This window comes from Botrytis sinoallii, assembly GCF_014898435.1.
Source record: "Botrytis sinoallii strain Bc 23 chromosome Unknown BSIN_005, whole genome shotgun sequence".
NCBI lineage: Eukaryota > Fungi > Ascomycota > Leotiomycetes > Helotiales > Sclerotiniaceae > Botrytis > Botrytis sinoallii.
Window position 1 is genome coordinate 2,041,159 of NW_024066032.1, and position 19,339 is coordinate 2,060,497.

A 19,339-nucleotide genomic window follows, 5' to 3' on the forward strand; every position below is an offset into this window, starting at 1 on the left:
AGCATGTATGAGTATTCTTGCGGTCTCAATGTGCCTCATCATGAGTAGCTTTTAGGGTCGTGACGGAAAATTGCTGTAGCCAATTCAAGATCTTGTGTACCCTTCCAAAATCGTATGTCAGACTTGCTCATACCTAACGATGCATGCAGAGTCTTCGCGCTCACAATCAAACAGAAGTTCTAACAGGCGCGAGACGTACCCAAGGAAGTCGCTGCATATCCACAACCCGAGTCCGTTACTGATCTCTTTGGACGCTTCGTAATTTTCCTCTTCTCCAACCAGAAAGTTCGAACAATTCACGCTCGTCAATGCAAGTTCGGCATCTGAAATACCGTGAGTTCCTGATTCCGTCAAATTATTATCTATACCACCAAATTATCTCGCATGTTTGGGATCAGCCTCCTGGGACCGTCTATTAGAAATACACGGACGAGAACTTTTCCTTCACGAGTACCATGCAAAAGTTACTGGAAGACCAACTTTTACACTTAGGAACAACACAATCAACTTCTTTAAGACGTAGTCTATCTTCACTACCGGATATGAGCACGTGAAGTCCAGAATCAAAATTTTCGACAATCATGATCAAATGCTGATCTTCCGAAACTTGGCCTGAGAGATCGCAGCGAGTCACTTCCGAATATTACATTCATTTACACATTTTAACAGGATTTGTTCAATACCAATATAAGTAAAAAGGCGAGAGTGCAGCATTTCAAACATATGCATTACATGTCTCATTTAAATCATCTGCCATTATATTCCAATCCGCATTTACAATCAATCAATTTTGAAATACGGAGCTGAGATCCGAGTATTTCACTTCGTCGTATCTGAATTGGATATTCTTCATGGAGAAAACAAAAGCTGGGGAAGATATCGATATTGAGAGTAAAGTTAAATAACAACGAGGAGAGTAGGAAAGTTTCTTTTGGCGTGCATGTGATGTGGACTGAGAATCGGATAGCTGTCATCATACCTGAGTAACTTCCTTGTTTTCTCTTTTATGTAACCTATGAACTCACCATCTCATCAAGATTCAGAAACCACAACCAAAAATGTAATCCGAGATATCTCGCGAATTAATGTTACAATTTAGCCTCATCTCACAAACGTGGGCGTCCCCAAAACCCTGTCAATTTCTGTGAAAACAGGCTGAAAAGAGAAAGCGGGTAGAAAAAAACCTGCCGATCTCAAAAAAATATGCAAAGAGCCACAAAGATATCAATCAACGTTTCCAGCTACCCAATAAGCTCGAAATTTTCTGTATGTTATCACAATTGCGGAAAGATGCTGATATACGAAAATGTCGGGGAAGCTGCATGCATAATGCAAGTATGAATCCGAACCCCGCCTCAAGAACTTTTCGGTAAGTACGAATGTAAATTTGGAGAACGCTATCAGTGAACTCTTACCACAAATTATCAATCTACAACATTAAAGATTCACGTCACAGATCATAGAGAAGTCAAGTTGAGAGAAGGTATTCCATTAAGTAAACAAGGCAATTTATGCCAGAAGGATGAAGTTTACAGGAAATGACGAGGGTGATTTCACCATCTCTCTATCTATCTACAGTGCTCGGGTATTGCTGCTGCTGCCAATCTATACTAATCCAAAAAACATGAATACAAAATAACCACCGTGCCAAAATTCCTCCCATACCAAGCCTATGTCGAGCTGAATGTGTTGTCAATTTTGAAAGAAGCATGTCGGTGGAACAAGTGATTGTTCCTGGCGCAGTTGAGTTGTGCTTTTCTTGCCATGTTGATGGTTGCGTGAATTGTCGTTTTGATTGAGGTGTTGATTGATGTTGTGATTGTCGTTTCGTCTGAAGTTCTTGTTGAGGGTGGGTGACTGTTACGTCAAATTGAGTATTCGTTGAGAGCCGTAGTTCGGGCTCTTCAATTTACGAATAAGGGCACCGACATGCCAAGGAGGTCCTCCAAACGAATTCCAATCCATCTACCAATACCGCCAAATGCGTCCATCCCAGCAGCACATCCCCCGCAGCAAGCAGCAAACCCCCAAGTAAGCAACGACACCATATTCGTAGCAAACTCTATCGGGACGCTAACTACCAGAACCAGCGTAGCATGAGTGCTTTTCATCAATCATCCTGAACAGCGAATCAATACTAAATCGTCAGTGTAAGTACCCAAAACAACGGTGCAAGTCCTCTCTAACGGATCAGAACGAACAGGCGGTGCAACACCAACGAGGTCCGAAGACCCCGAAGCTACTATCCTACCCGGCCGCCCAGTCACCGCTGACTTAGTAACACGAAAGGCATCACGTCCCGCCCACGACCCCGGCGCAGCATAGCAAACTCCGTAGAGAAAGCCACCTGAACCCAAGGTATCACTGGGAAGTAAGATAAACCAATCAGAGAACCTGCTTCAGACCGAAGTCTTCCACAAGCCCCCTTGAAACTTCGCCACTGAGTTTTCTCACTACTGCCTCAGCATCAACTGAAATGCTATCGAGGAATCTCTAGAAGCCTCGTCAAGGAACCCCGAAGGGTCCTATCAGAAGACCTCACGCTACTCCAGTCGAGAAATCCGCGGAGAAGTTCGGTAAATCACCCGAAGGTAGCTCGTTGAACGACTCGTTAGACTCTCAGTCGGTGCAGCAAGAAGAACAATCAGAAATCGCAAAGAAGCTCGGCGAATCACCCGAAAGCGACTCTATGAGCAACTCTGGAAATCAACATGAACTTCACCTGAGAAACCTCAGTCCCAGAACAGAGAAAATCTCATCAAGGAACCCGAAGGAACCTGTCAGAGATCTCTACCGCCCCAGTCGAGATCTCATGAGAAGTTCGGTGAGTCACCCGAAGGCGACTCGTTGAACAACTCGTCGAGAAACTCAGTCGGATTGGCACGAGGAAACCATTAGAACTCGCCGAGCCGCTCTGTGAGTCACCCGAAGGCGACTCGGCGAACAACTCATTGAGCCCACAGGAAACCTCATCTGAACTTTTGACAATCAGAAGACCGAACAACAGGTCAAAACGCAAGTTCACCATCCCCGCCTCAGCATCACCGAAGTGACCGAACAACGGATCATAGGATCTCTTCCAAGCCTAGAACCAGCGTCTCCTTTCATCCGCCGACAACCTCAAGAGGAACCTATCAGAGTCCCCCGAAGGAGTCTCAACAAGGCCCTCAAACGAGATCGCCGATTTCAGAAATTCGAGACCAATCTTCGGACATGGAAGTTACCCGCAAGAATCTTCCACCAAACAACACCTCCCCACAAGCAGTACCCCTCCCCGGGCATCGCTGCAGCAGTTCAGCGCCGAAAGGCAGGTCGGAACGAAACAAGACGAAGAGCCGGCTACTCCGGTACGACACAGGTCGTTCACCATCAATGCAGTAACAAATCCCGCGCCAGAAAAACTTATGAATTGAAACTTAACCTCTAGGGTGTTTCCACACCTAGACAGTAGCACAATTTAAGAGTCCCCGTCAACGAAAAATGCCATAAGAACCACGTCACCAAAGCTCGTTGCTTTTTAACAGGACGGACAATGCCTCAGCGCCGACACGACTCCGCACATCGATTGGCCGAACAACACGAACAGACTAGTCTGCTGCCCTAATTTCGTCTCAGTGCCCGGTGGTTGAACAACGAAATCCCCGAGTGGACTGAGAAGTGAAGCCTCAGCACGTCCATTTGTATACCCCCAGGGGCAGGTAGACGCCGAACAACTCCACTGCAGCTACACCCACAGTAGAACCCGCGAAGGTAAAACTGGAAATGGTGGATAGAAAGGTAACTACCAATTAGCTTCTCAAAGCCCCCGCGCAGAACAATGACACGAGACTTTCACCCACGCCATGCTTTCTACCTTCACTGGAAATGCCAGGTGGAAGTGACTGAACTTAAAAGATAGGATTCTCCCAATCCGGGAAGAGTTGCTGAGACCGCGCTTTGGACTCATGACACGCATCATCGCTAGGAGAAGACTTACGCTGCGCAACGGAGTGGGTATACCTGAGGGTGTGCCTTCGGAATTCTCCTCATACAGACAATATACACTATACCCACATCACTCCGTTACTCCGAGAACAAAGTAGGTGGAAATATCTGCAACCAGTATCCAGGTATACAGTATCTGACTAAAACAGCAAGCGCCCTCGGAAGACATGACAACAATCAGGAACTAAATCTAAACCCATGAGGTGTCTCACACTCAGGCAGTGACCAGTCCAGGAAAGTCGTTGGATATGCAGTATCTTCTTCATTGGGCAAGACCTTACTATTTACCATAAATCACCTTGTTCTGGGTAGCTTTCCATATTGCTCAGCAATGCCATCAACAACTCTTGCAGGCAGTTTTGATGAGCTTCACGTTATATCTTGCCCCGGTGGCAAGACACATTGCTAAACTCCTGCCTGCACCAACTGAATGTTTAGTGTAGATCAATAACGGCATCATCGTCCAGAAGAAAATCCAAGCGTCAAAATGACCTAGTACCCGGCAAGCCGCACAGCCAGGGATTGCTCTCCCAGCCATGTGAGGGCTCCTCATAGAACATGAGTCCAGCTAGAAACTTGGAAAGCTCACTAGTATTCCTGCAAGCCGCACCGTCAAAGACGATACGGTCCTCATGAGAGATGCAAGCATCTACAATCAAGAGTCAGGCTAGGATCTCGTTGATCGGGACAGCTGTCACACGATCCAAGATCTTCCTTTCTCCGCACGTTATCTCCCTACCACTATCAGCCCGTACAAATGATCAAAGTTCCATAAGGTACTGTCGAGCATCGTCGCATACGATAAATCGGGATTTATCGCACACTCAGCAAGCCAACACCAGTAGTTCTAAGATCAAATGCGATAGACGTGGATCGTGCTAACATAATGGATGGAGCTATGTGCATTGGAGTATGATTTTGGATGATTATTGAAGCCCATAGAAAGTTAGAATGTGAGAGTTGAGTTGAAGATCTGTTTCCCTTGCGCCTGTGATATTATGAGGAGGTTCCACGAAGGGTCTGCGCTTTCAAATATCAATAGGTCACAAGTAACAACCAAGGTACGGTATTTCCCCCAAATCCCACGAGATCAAGCCCGCAACACACGATGTTTCGTTAGAATTAGAGATCGAGAAATCAAGTTCCGAAGAACGAAAAATCGTAGCCAACACCCACAAAAGCCGACACCCCACAAAAGCCAAAGTCCCCACAATGATCTCTAATTCACGGAAATAAAGTGCTAATGTTGCGAGCAGATCTGAACCATCGGTTCACAAAGCCAACGCCCACACAGATCTTCAACTCATCACAAACTTACGATCAAGAAACAACGAAGACACAAACAGAATCATAAGCCGCATGCACGTCGCTGGCCGTCACTTGGCTCAACCATCACCATCGAGCGTCAACGTACACTTACGCAAGTCAGTGAAATGAATACCGATATAGCTTTCAGGGAATAATCCCATCCGACCATATTTTCTTGCATTTCTCTCTACAGGTAAAACCAATGAGGTAAGACACGGCTTTCTGTAATGATGAGATTCGGAGCTTGTGGCTGTACGGTTTACTTGCATCGAAACCTGCTATGACACAGTCGTACTGGAAGCGTTCGCAGAGTAGCAGCCCTTTAAAATACTGTACGGTTTACTTGCACCACGATAAATCGTGGAACAGTTGTACTGGAAGTATTCATAGAACAGAAATCTTTGGACACTGTACGGTTTACTTGCATAACAACGAGTCTTCAAACAGTTGTACTGGAAGCGTTCGCAGAGTAACAGCCCTTTAAAATACTGTACGGTTTACTTGCACCACGATAAATCGTGGAACAGTTGTACTGGAAGTATTCATAGAACAGAAGTCTTTGAAACACACAAGCTCTTGTGCTCAACTGAAATAACGTTTCAGTGAACTCGGCAAGCTGGCTTGCTATACGAAAGTTTCCCCACTGTAGATGAAACTTTGGACGGCTTGGGGCATCAGCATCGTGTTATTTTTGTTAGGGAATGGGGGACAGGGGTAGGAGCACTAAGCAACTTACTATTGAAATGCGGGGAGCAACTGTACGCTGCTCCCAAGATAGACGGATCTAAAAAGTTCAACAAACCCATACATACTGAATAACCAGCCACCGAATAGTTGGCAAGTAATGAGCTTCCGTCGCCGATAGAACCTACTCGCGACCCAACACCAAACCTCTCTTACACCACCGAAATGGGGGCAAACACGTCAGAAATAGCAATCTCCACTGGACATTCAGATTGGCTACTAAGCCGCTCTAGCTACAAGTTCCAGCAGTCATTGTCCCGAAAGGGAATGCTACTCAGATGGCGCGTGCTACTCAGCACATGACCAATTCACACACAGAAAACAGGAGCACAAACTATCTAAATACAAAAAGAAAAGTGTTGTCGAAGACGATTGTCGAGGATGATTGTCGATTGTCGAGGATGATTGTCGATTGTCGAGAAAGGTGATCGGAGAGCTCTGCTTCGAGGGCTGTGGCTGTCATTGAAAGTGGACAAAACAATCAAGTTTGGTTTGAATCTAATTTTCAATGTTGAATTGATGGTATTGATATCTTGATATAGATTCATCAACATTGATTCGTTGACAGTGAGGTGTACTTGACTCAGCCCTCGAAGCAGGCGTACGATGGGGAGTGACCTCAGAATTGTTCCCTTGACAGTTGTTGAAACATGGATTGAAGATTCAGGGAGGATGCAATACTTGAGAAGCAATGGCAGTGTGAAGTAGAAATACTTTAGCCAAGTGCATCAGACAATTCTGAGGTCGTGAGAGGTGACGGAGAGGTATCTTGTAAGGAGAATTCGAAGAAGAGATACTCTGCATTCTTGCATGAAATTGAATTGATGCTCGCAGATTCGATGAGACTCGATTCCTGAAGAAGATCCACCGCCAGGAGTCAAAGTGTTAGAGATCTATCATGATTCTCGTCATCACACTTCGCTCTTCTGACTTCCAAGTTACTATCACGTCTTATAATGTGTTAGCAACATGACCGAATTTTGAAGGAGATGTAGCGTTACCAATTGAAGTAGACAGCGCCGAAGACTCGAGAGGTGTTGGAGGTATGTATGAACGAAGACGATTGAAAGACACGAGTGCGCCCTTTGCAGAATAGTGTGAGACCACACTGAAGCTCACTTTTGAGGTTCGCAGCAAGGTAGATGGTACGCATGGTGAAGAAACACGTGAGTGAATCAAAAGATTGATTCGTCTCGTCATGGTGTGACAACTCCGCAGTCGAGTACGCCGAGGAACGAAACTGCGGCATGAAAGTCAGTAATTGGATAAGGATGATTCATTAAGAACACTCACAGTACTTTTATGAACACAGAAGAAGAAGTGACGTCGGATCGAAGGAACACCTGATGGTGTTGTCGTGGATGACTGTTTTGGTGACAAATTGAAGTATTTGCCAAAAGTCGCGTCGCGTAAACACTACAACATTGTGTGATAAGAACAATATTGGTTCATGGTTGTGATGAGAACTGCAAGAAGAAAAAAGCTTGCAGGCGTGGTTGGAGGAAAGGTTCCAAGAAAGGATGGAGAGTGTGATTTTTCTCTCTAAAAAATGGAGATCGTGAAGGTGATTCGAAGTTTTTTTTTTTCGGAGGGCGCGCTTGAGAGAAAAGGTTCGGAGAAAGGATGGAAGATATGATTGTTCTCTAACAGACGAAGACTGTGAGGTGAATCGAAGGTCTTTCTTGGAAAAGCGCGCTTTGAGGAAGACTGCATGACAGGTGTCAGTATGGCACGAACAAATGATGCAGTAAGATCGAAGACTTATACCATAAGAACTATGCGAGAACACCTTGACTGATATCTAATGAGATAACAGACTTAATTGCATACTGACAAAAATGCCGATCTGCGGGTATGGCAGATTAGAGCATTTTTAACGGACGTCGACTACGAAAAAAATGTCAGGAATCAAACGGAAATTCAGTGCATGTGTAGCAAGACTTACGTAGCAGTGTGAGATAGATGAGATCTTTGATTGAGAACCGTTCTTCTTTGAAAGACTGTTGATCAACAGAAAAGAGATACTGAAGGCTCATAGAGGTTGAGCACAACCGCGACGAGCCACTGAAAGTGACCCGTCGCGTTGCTTTCGATCTGAATGGAAAGACCAGAAAGATGTTTGTTATTGAAGAAGATCTTGAAGAAGGTATTGAAGGTTATCAAACCAAAGAAAAGTTGAATTGAATTTGAGATTTGATGATATTTTGGTGGTTGAGGTGGGTTGGTTTGTGAGAGAGAAAGACGGGGAGATGGTTGCTATGCGAATGAGAAATATAGTACATGCCTCGCAACAGGATTTCAAATTTTCCACGCTAAGGATAAACAAGAGATGGCACCTGCCGCGAAAGTGAATTGTTCCCCCGCCTTGTGATGCTAGATTAGAGCAAGTAATTTTTTAATTGGCTATATTTACGTCGAGGTCCGAGGCATTCGGAATAGAGCGGCGTTCGTCATAGAGTATTTTCAAGTTCAAGATGCGGAAGTAAGAATTGGATATTACAGTTAGTACTTCTATTGTGTATATTAGAACATACTGTGCACGTAGATATACAATATTAGAGCAAGCCATTCAACATGAGCATGGAGAGAAGACTGGAAGGCAAAGTTATGTATCTTCAAACACACCCATAGAAGTAGAATAGATCAAATGCCTCTTGTATTGAACTATCTATGTGACCTGCAACGCTTGAGAAAGTGAATTTTGTTGTCTCCCAATCAAAAGAATTCCGCTTCATGCCCTCTCACTTTTCCATCTTCATTCCACTTCATTACCAGCCCATCGCTCTTGCTTCTTCCCTAACACTCCATCCACGTGATGTTTTAGATTTATTTTACAAAATCAAGGCCACACTTACATCTTTGCAGTTTAATATTCATCCAAGAAAGGCATACATAAAAGGGCGGTAGTCAATCATAAAATAGCAAACCTTTATCTGTACCGAAACCCGAGGTTTCTGGTTATTCATTCACCCATTTTATTTCGGTCAGTGGCTGAGCATATCAACTATAGAGTCGGGCTCTATCGGGAAATATTTAATTCCCCGATTGGACACTTGCAAATAGAGGTTGGGATCGAGATGACAGATATGATCTCGTCTACTTGACTGAAGAGCCAATTCACTCAAACCCTTTACCACACCAGAAAAGCACAGACTTACGGATAACAAGACAAACTAGAAGTTTCCAGATATATGACAGGATAGAATTAAGGAATTGAATCGAAACTTCGAGATAAATTTCCTTGAGAGCCCCAAGCACACATGAAGCTCTGTGATAGCACATGATTGACAGGATTTGTATGCATCATTGCGGAACTTGAGATCTTATATAGTGTAGTAGCTTCTCTAATAGTCAACTTTCTTCTACCTTTGTTAAAGAAGGTTTTTTCGAGAGCACTGAAAGTGTAGTCCCAGCCTATCGTGCTTCGAGTGATTGCACGTTCTGACACTGGTCATTACACTAGCAATGCTTGAGGAAACCGGGTATGCTTTATTTCTATATTCAGTACAACGAAACTGAAAACTTTGGGTACAAGAATATCCCCTACTCGAGATGCAAAGTCGATCTTGAAGAAGGTCTGATTTAGAATCCGGAACCTGTCCTCGGGAGCAAACACTGGTCTGCGAACAAGGTTCAGCATAACAATCGAGATGGCTTTTATCACTTGACAGCGCTTCGTAAACAACTGCTTCCCACCAGCTCTTGTCTGGCTGTATCTCCTCCTGCACATAAAATCTCGCCTCCTGAGTGACATGACTGGAGCACATCAAATAGCTCTCATCAACGAGAAAGTATGCAATTGATCCGCATTTTCGAAGAGAAATTGGACTATCTTGTCAACCAGATTAAGATATCCAGTATTCCACTCCATAATTAGTTCATGAAAGCGTTTATTAGCGACATTTTATGATTCTTCATTGACGTTGTGTAACAGATGAGGTTGGAATTTGGATGACAAAGCATCGTTCGTACAGTGGGGCAATTCAGCCCCTGCAACGACAGGACGACAAACGACCGTGTCTCATTCCGTAGGTCGAGGAATACATCAAATGCGTCGACCGCTCTTGTTAAAAGTTGCATATCCGTTATGAGTAACAAGCCAAGAGGAGCACTTCTTATCTTACCTGACGCTGACGCCAGTGCGTGTGGTGTTTTTCATCGGCTTACCAGTCTTTGCTCGCGAAATTAGAGGAACCAGCACAGCGAACGTTTGAAAGTCCTCAACAGTGTGAGAATTGGCTTAGGTGTTAGGGACTCAGTCTTTATCTTTTATTCGAATGTTTCGAGAAGTTGGGGGTACTGTTCCGCAATCGCACAATGTTAAAAGCATGCCAAGCTTCTAGATATCCGGAGAATCTGGGGTACCTAGCGTATTTCATTATTCATCACTGCATGTCAAAAGCTTCTTGTTCTATGTCATTTCCGTTACATGCAAATGTGTATTTCTCACCGACTTTGGTTTCTTCATTCTAGGGCTCTTTTATTATCAGATTTATCATGAAGGTGTAATATTGTAGTGTTGGGTTTCATTTGACTCTGCGCCCTAATCCGAAAGTTTCATGTATCTCCTACTTCAAAAATATGCCAAAACTTTATGGAACCCAAGAGCTTGTGGTTATCATGATCTCGAGTATCATTTTTCAATGGGTCTTTTCCAAAAGTCAAATGGTTAGAAGATCTCATACCATACTTCGAGACCCTGAGCAGGTAACATCATCGTATCGTAAGAAGGCTTAATGTAGTTGGCATAGCTAGACTCATAAAAGTCTTTTCATTATCATGTTTCAATTCATAACACAGTTGTAGTTGTCCTCCTACAAATGCATTATGACTCCATCGACGGAAAACTTCATGCGACTGATCATCAGTACGATTCACAAGACCGATGAACTAGAATAATTGAGCTTAACGGTCTTCGAATTAGAAAGAAAAGACAAACTAAATGGCCTAGTAGCCAATTATACGTTGAAGAATGTGCCCAAATGTGCAAAAAACATAAGGACACCTCATTTCGCCCAATCAAAGATGGATTTAGCAGCCTCACTAACTCTAGCTCACCATCTAGCTCACCCACAAACTCTAAATATCAATTTATTGTTGGTCTTCAGTCTTTCATTCTCTCTCGAGAAATTCTCTTCCATTCAAAAACATTGCACAACTTTAAAGATCTCCAAAGAAAAAACTTCGATACACATCTCAAAGAAACCACCTTTCAATCAATCACAGCTCAAAACCCAACCTCCAAACAAATAATCTCTCGATAATTCCTCTCCACAAAAACTTCTCTCAAGAGAAATAGCACCATCAACCCGACACACAGTCCACAGAAACACATCCCAATCTCCCACAAACCTCGACCCAACAACCACAAAATCACCACACCCAAGAACACCTAACCCATCCGCAAAATGCACGCCCACCTCGGCCTCGCCCTAACCCTCACTCCAATCATCATCCTCTCCCTCATCATAACTATCGGCCGCATCTTAAACCGCAAGCGATTCTCCAGCGCCGATACCTACGATCTCGAAGCCAATTCTTCTGATTCTGAAAAAGATGATGATGTTACTACCAATAACATCACTACTACTACCACTGCCGCAATGATGCCTTTAAGACCTGCGAGAGCTGCGCTTGCACCACAACGAATCCAGTGGGAAATCGGTAGTGGAAATTGGAATGGGGTTATGATGTGTGGTAATTTTGTATCATATAGTGAGTATGATTTTGGTGATAATTTTGGAGTTATGGGATATCAATGTATATGCAGGGATGGTTTAGGATACCTATATTTGAATTTTGTATAAAGATTTAAGGGGTTGGAAATATGAGAATTTTCATAGACGGAGTGGGAAATTGTATGAAGGGTTAATTAGCGATACCTATATTCATAATGTAGTTGATACACACAATTATCTACACTGAACCAAAAATAAAGTTTACCCCATGAATGTGCGCGAAACTATGATGTCATGAAAACTAAATTTGGAAAGCTTTTCAGTGAGATAATACATTGTATCTAACTAGCGCAAAGAGATGGAATTATATATCCTGCCAGATACTTCCTCTGCTTGTAAATTCGGACTTTCGGTGAATCCACAACTTCTTTCCTGATACCATCTTACTATCTTCCTATTTACGAATGAAGAGATATCATCATTCTCTTTCTCTTCTTTATACTGAACTCCCCTCGACACCACTCTCATTCAATCATTCATTCACTCATCCTTCCTCTACTTGCGCTTCGGACCACTTTCTCAACATACCACATATCACTGACTCCTCTTCACCCACATTACTTTTCCCCAAATTTGACCATCGATTCATTAATTAAACACACATCTACTTCCAAATACACAAGATTCCCCTTGGATATCTAATCCCCATCCGTACCATCCTTTCCTACCCCCATCACTCACCCAAAAAGAATCTAAAATAAACTATAATCACATTAAACATCTCCTCCTCCAAGCTACCTCCTTCATCCTTATATCCCATAAACCCAACCCCTACAATACAAGCGCAGAAACAAAAAAATCTAGCAATCCATTTACCACCAACCAACCCATCCCAACCACCCACCCCCCCTCCGAAATAAAACAATTATTGCACATCTCCCCCCGCAAACTACAAGCCTCAACCCAACAAGTTTCTCACAACCTATAACCACAACCTATAACCACAACCTATAACCACAACCTATAACCTACAACCCTTCATCAACCTCATACTTCTCTATCCAGTATCCAGTATCCAGTATCCAATATCCAACATCTATCCAGTACACATACCCCCCATCCCATCCCCCCTAAATCCAACTAACCCTCCATCCCTCCCTCAAACTTCATCATACAATTCCCACAATAAAAGAAATCCAAATATCGATCAATCCATCACTTACTCACTCACTCATGATAAATTCTCACTATTACAAAATCATAAAACTATATCATAAATGAAGAGAAGGAAGGAAGATATAAGATAAGATATAAAAATTTCTATGCAGTCTGTCGACACAGATATAGATATAGATATCTCGAATTAAGCGACACAATTTTACATGAAGAATTCTCGATTTTTGTTGTGCTAGCTAGTAATCCATCTTGATTTTGATTGTTGATTATTGATCGCGTATGTTTGGTGATATCGTACTTTTATGTAGATAGGTAGTTTTACTTATATTCATTCCTCATATCAACCATACTCTCTCCTCCCCCCCCCCCTCTTCATTTTTCGTCGTTCCGGCTCACCATCATAATATACTCATCCTCTCTTCTCAATGTCCAATGCTCCCCATCTCCATCCTCATCCCATCCCAACCCATCCCTCTAAACTCCAATCCCCTCCTTCCCAAACCTCCACTCAATTTCAACATTCATATTCAAAATTACAACTACACTATCACAAATCACAATTTCAGATTTCAGATTTCATTAAAAAACAACAATAACAACAACACTAATAACCACAACAACACCAACAGCAGAACAACACTATCACAATCCCCATCCCATCTCCCAAACCACCAAACCACCAAACCACCTCTCCGTTCCCCTTTATTCCCTCGTCAAAAAATGCAAACTCCACAAATTTTTCATTTCCATCCTCCTATAGCTACACAGCAACTGCAGATGCACCGGCTCCTTGTTAACTACCTACCAAATCCTCTCTATACACATAACTCCTCTCCAATACCTCTATTATCTTCTACTCTCCAATACACTCTATTTCCCTTCTCCCTTGCCGTTCCCTCTCATTCTACCATTATTATTGTATATAATATCACACCGTACTCTATAACACCTCCCTCATCTCTCATCCCTCTCTTATCCCTCATCCCTCTCTTATCCCTCATCCCTCTCTTATCCCTCATTCCTCTCTTAATCCTCATCCCTCGCTCTCTCTCCCCCTCCCTTCCTCATACCCTTCACATACACACACACATATACACAAATACATACCTACACAACTCCACACAACCAATTAATCTATCTTATACCTTCCTTACCTTTCCATTCCCACTTCCCAATCCCAATCCACTCCCAATTCTATTCTATTCTATTTGATCCTCTCACCCGTCCTCTCACCTCTCACCTCTCCCACCCTCCCCATATCCCAATCCAAACCCAATGCCCAGTTCAAATCTATCTCTCCACCCATCTCTCCACCCATCCTAGTTCTTTAAGCTTTCATACCCCTCACCCCTTATCTCTCATCTCACTCATCTCAGCATCTCATCTCATCTCCTCTCTCTCATCTCACCTCTTACCACCTCTCATCTCACCCCTCACCTCCAATCCACCTCCCCAATTCACTATCCACTATCCACCATCCACTTCCTCATCCCTCACAGTCCCCAAACAAATTCCCCCAAACAAAATTCCCCAAATGAATCCCCCAAAGAGTTCCCCAAAAACCATTCATCCATTACCTACCTACCCTACCACCTACCGATACCACACCCATCATTTACATTTACAATTACATTCCTCTCCCATCTCCCTCATCCCCTCTCCCTCTCCCTCCTCCGCCTCTCCCCCTCCCACCCCCACCACCCATTCATTACCATACAAAGATTTACCAAGAACTCTTTGTGCTATTTATTTATCCAACCATACATTTGTCCACCCATCTCTACCTATCTACCCATCTACCTATCTACCTATCTACTCATCTACCTATCTGTTCATCTACCCATCTATCTATTTACCCATCTACCCATCTACTCATTTATCCATTCAACCATCCACCCATCTACCCATCAACACAATCCATCATCATCCTCCCATCCCCATCCCTATCTCCCATTCCCATCCACCTCCAAACAACAAACTAAAGTATCAAAACAGAAACAGCAAACTCATAAATTCCATCCATAAATCCACTCAATATACTCACCTACAACAAAAGCACACACATATATATACATACATACATACATACATACATACATACATACATACATACATACATACATACATATAGACATACTTATACAAGATAAGACAAGAAAATTTCACATCACATCACAACATAACATCGAAGCAAAACCATCATATAGAATTCATCTCCATTCCATTCATTCCATCTTCCTTTCACTCTATCTATCCTCACCCAGTCCTCGCCAACCAAGTCCCTCGCCCTCTCCTTTTCTTACATCCCTTAAACATCCCCCCCCTTCACCACCATGCATCATACACTATACATCCTTCGCAAGATACTCTTCCCTCCCCTCTCCCCCCTCACTCCTCACTCCTAATCTCAGAGCCTCAAATCCTTTCTATAAACACCCAACCCCCGCTTTCACCAATAAACAATAATTCTACATCCGCAAGCCCCCTCCACTAATATAAAAAGAGCCATCTACGTAAGGCCACGCACTCTCGGGTATTTTGCTTGTAAAGTCAAAAAATCGCGTCGAAGAAATGTACCAAAAGGGCAAAAGCAAGTACAAACAATGATAAGCAAACAAGCTTAAGCAAAAAAAAAAAAAAGAACCTCCTGCAATTGTTCAATTCATTCTCATCAGTTCTTCCCATCCTTCATATCCTCCTCCAATACTTTAAACAACACGTATCATATGCCAATATCCCAACATCTCAAACATCCACGCCAAGAAACCTTTATATCAATAAACTTCTATTTTCCTTCAGTACTAACAGCAGCTTTCTTTCCCCAACCCCAGAATCCACCACCGCTAGCGGGTGCTGGTGTAGCGGGCACACTAGCTGGCGCATTTGGTGTTTCAATCTTGGGAACAGTACTTTTTGCAGGTATAGTTGTCATCGACCTATCAAGGCTAGGTTTTGACGAATGTCCAAAACCCGAGGTTGGCATTTCACCATTTTGTAAGCCGGCCAACATCTTCTTCAAGCTTTCTAATTTGAGCTTGGCTTCTTCTGCTTCTTGCTTGGCAACCGCTTCAGCAGTTTTTGCTTGTACAAGTTCAAGAACCAATGAATCAGAATCTACATCTTCCTTGGAAGAACGCTGCTGGTCAGACGATGTAGAAGCGCGGAAATTTTCATTCTCTTTGAGATTTTGCGGAGAGATAAGGCTTGAACTTCGTTTATTGTAAGTCGTGGCTACCGAACGATTGGAATTTGAGCGAACAAGTTTCAACTCTCGAAGTCCGCCTGTAGTTGCACTTTTGACGCCCCACTCAATCTCATGATCCCTTGAACCATCCGGTGTCGATTGAGCACTCTTCCTTGAATTGCGCAAATCGTATACTTGTCTCTCCAATCGTTGTCTATCTTGATGTGAATTTCGAACATGAGCTTGAGTTTCCCTGATCTGATCTCGCAAATTGCTGATTTCTTGGTCTTGTTCAACAATACGCCTGCTCAATTCCTGAGACCTCGATGTCTCAATGAGAATCTGTTCTTTCGATCGATCGAGCTCTTCCCGCAGTTGAGATCTTGTCAACATCATAGAAGATCTCCGATTCTCGACGGGATTTTGGAAACGATCTTCCACAATATCAAGTAGATTAGAAATATCGTCGGTAATGATCGGGAGAGCGGTGACTTTATTAATCTCCGACTCGTCAACAACGTCGTGTGTCGCCAGTTCCTCATCTCTGGGTACTCCATCTAGACTCGCTTCCTCTGCAATTACATCCATTCCCTTCACTGTTTCAACACTGACATCACTTTCAGAGCTTTCCACTACTTCCCCACTAGTCTTCTTCCTTAATGCATCAATCAACGGCTGCACAGCAGTCCTATCTTCTTCACGTTCCTCCCTCTCTCTTTGCAATTCTGTAGCAAGTATAGCATGGTCTCGTTGCATCTCACTTAGAGCCATCAAAAGATCTTCAATCTGGCTATGCAGGTTTTTGTCCTTGTTGACTGGAGTTTTTGCTGCACTAACACTAGCAAATGATTGAGCCCGAATGGAGGCGCCATCAGCAGTTGCTGAATCACGAGAAATGCTGGTTGCATCCGTTGAAGTGCTCAGCATACTTTCTGATCCGCTACCCTCTATAGAATTTAGTGTAGAAGCTAAACTCTGCTTCGAAGGTGATCTTCTCAAGAAACTAACAGGACGTGATGGGGCGCTAAGCCCTGGACTAGGTGTGAGATTGGCCGATTTTGTTGACGAATTTGAGCCAGCCCATAATCGTCCGAGAAATCGTGAGGCTGCTGATCCTACGTCTGATGGAATAGCAGTGTCAACAATCTGAGACTCCCGATAACCCGCTTCTAAATTCTGAAGGCTTTCGTGTGTTACAATCCCTGTCAGACTAACAAAATCATTGACAAATTCATCGGCATTGTAATGATAAACGTCCCATAAACCCCTGGAGAGAAGTAATTGCATTACATCCTCAAATTCGGTACATGATAGAATTTTGGTTTCATTCTTTCTCATCAATGACAGGGCAACTCGCATGATAGTTTCTGAAGCACCTTCGGCGAATATAACATCGTAGATTCGGAAAAGCATCGGTAAAGGACAAGTGGTAGCAAAGAATGATAGGAACCACTGGGAAACGTATGCAGGTTCGACTTGTAAAACATCGAGATGTGTTGACAAGGCCGGTAGATGCAGTTTTAACAATTCTCGAAATTGGTGTATTCGAACGTGGAGACCGGCAAGATCAGGAAGGAAGCAATTGCGTAGGTCATAATGTTCCATGAGACTACAGATTATTAGCAAATATTGTGACAGGTCGCATCGCTGATGTCTTACCGGACGAGCACACAGAATGCTTGCTTGTCCCCCATGTGCATCAATAAAGGTCCAACCAGAAATCCCAAGCCTTGACAATACCCAATTTTGTGATCGTATAAACTGAAGCATTTAAGAACTCTTCCCAGCATGCGCTGCCCATCTCCCTCCGGATCACGAAACATCTCGACACCAGGAAAGCTTCGCCCCAAATCCTTGCCAATAATTCCTTCATATGGACTTGACTCGCCACAGAGTCTATCGAATTGCTCCTCCAATAGTCTGTCGCGGGCCCCTGACATACTCTGCCACACTACACCTCGCAGTGGCGGGGGAATACCACTTCTAATCTTTTTCGACAACAATGTAGGTAAATATTGAGCAGTTCTTGGGTAGTCTTGTACAAGTGCGGCGTAGAATTCGAGGTCGGTCATGGGGGGTGGAGGGGTGACGGAGTATCGAAGCGCTGAGGGTGTAGGGCCATTGACCAATTTCTTGAGATGTTGCATCGATGGTGGTCTGGATTGAGCGCGAGCTCGTGGTTTCTCAACCTTTTGAACCTTTGCGATACCAGATTTTGGGTTCGAGGCGATCGCATTGTTTTCTTGCTCAAGCCTGGCTAGCAGCAAAGCTGTGGACTGCAAAATGTCAGTATTGGAAGAATGTACGCGTCTTTCGTAACCTTACATCATCAGAATCCTGATTTCTCGGCTGTTGTTCCTCTGTCTTCTCTAATTCCTCCCAATTAACCTCCTCTACTGATGTATCCGAGCTATCGCTTGCCCTCCGCGAAGCATTCTGTTCCGATTCTGCTGATTCTGAGCCTGTAGGCGTGGGCACTTCATTGCCATTTGGATCTACCATTGTGATTCTCGGCGAGTCTTCGAGACTGCCAGTTTCCGTTTCCTTCCCTGTTACATCCATTATACTCATTATCGTCTGCCTTTTGTCGGTAGGAGTATTTATCTCCTCGCTCGCCTCCAATTCCTCATTTGTAATGATTTTGTCGGAATGTCTCTTCGTGTCGAGTGTCAAAATTGGCGGTTCGGAAAGTCGCACTGTAACCATAGAATCATGCTGCATAGCCTGTCCCTCCTGGTGAATTCTATCCTCCACCTCAACTCGATCTAGGGTGGACGCCATTCTGGTCTCGAGGTTTCAGGAGCGAACGTCGTCGCGTGGCAGTAGGATAAACAGGTCGGAATGACAATCAAGGCACCCCAACCTCTGTTCGAAAATTGGTTCACTCCACTGTAATTAAAACGATCAAAAAAAAAGTCCAACCTTCACTCTTTACCCTTAGATTTTCTTCTCACAAACAAACAAATTTGGATGACCCGAGGTGGAAGAATTCCCAAAGCAGAACCCCCTTTGAGTGTAACCCGAGAGATAATTTATTACTGGTTGCACAATTCGATGAGTCCGGTCGATGAATGTTCACAAACAAGCTGTCAAACTTTGTCAGATGGCAAAGTAGGTAGACAGACAGAGGAGAAATGGACGCGCGCACGGAGATCGGATGTTTGATGTTTCAAGGAAACGTGGGTGGTAAATGCAATGCTGGACGGCAGCCGTTGAAAGTCAACCGTAAGCCAGGTTATCGTGAAAGTCGTGAAATATGTAAGTA

At 43.7% G+C, this 19,339-nt stretch overlaps 3 protein-coding genes across 3 annotated transcripts; 2 read left to right on the forward strand and 1 right to left on the reverse strand.

Moving 5' to 3' along the window:
• Positions 1 to 1,929: 1,929 nt before the first annotated feature.
• Positions 1,930 to 3,427, forward strand: EAF02_003745 (uncharacterized protein; the record flags this gene model as incomplete). Its single annotated transcript, XM_038899793.1, has 5 exons — positions 1,930 to 2,031; positions 2,096 to 2,150; positions 2,204 to 2,277; positions 2,498 to 2,824; positions 2,993 to 3,427. 5 exons carry the CDS (start codon positions 1,930 to 1,932, stop codon positions 3,425 to 3,427), a joined length of 993 nt encoding a protein of 330 aa, XP_038760720.1.
• An 8,017-nt stretch (positions 3,428 to 11,444) lies between these two features.
• Positions 11,445 to 11,843, forward strand: EAF02_003746 (uncharacterized protein; the record flags this gene model as incomplete). The annotated part of the gene is made up of 1 exon (XM_038899794.1): positions 11,445 to 11,843. One exon carries the CDS (start codon positions 11,445 to 11,447, stop codon positions 11,841 to 11,843), a length of 399 nt encoding a protein of 132 aa, XP_038760721.1.
• Positions 11,844 to 15,675: 3,832 nt separating this feature from the next.
• On the reverse strand, positions 15,676 to 18,855 carry EAF02_003747 (uncharacterized protein; the record flags this gene model as incomplete). The annotated part of the gene is made up of 3 exons (XM_038899795.1): positions 15,676 to 17,683; positions 17,734 to 18,350; positions 18,400 to 18,855. 3 exons carry the CDS (start codon positions 18,853 to 18,855, stop codon positions 15,676 to 15,678), a joined length of 3,081 nt encoding a protein of 1,026 aa, XP_038760722.1.
• Positions 18,856 to 19,339: the final 484 nt, after the last annotated feature.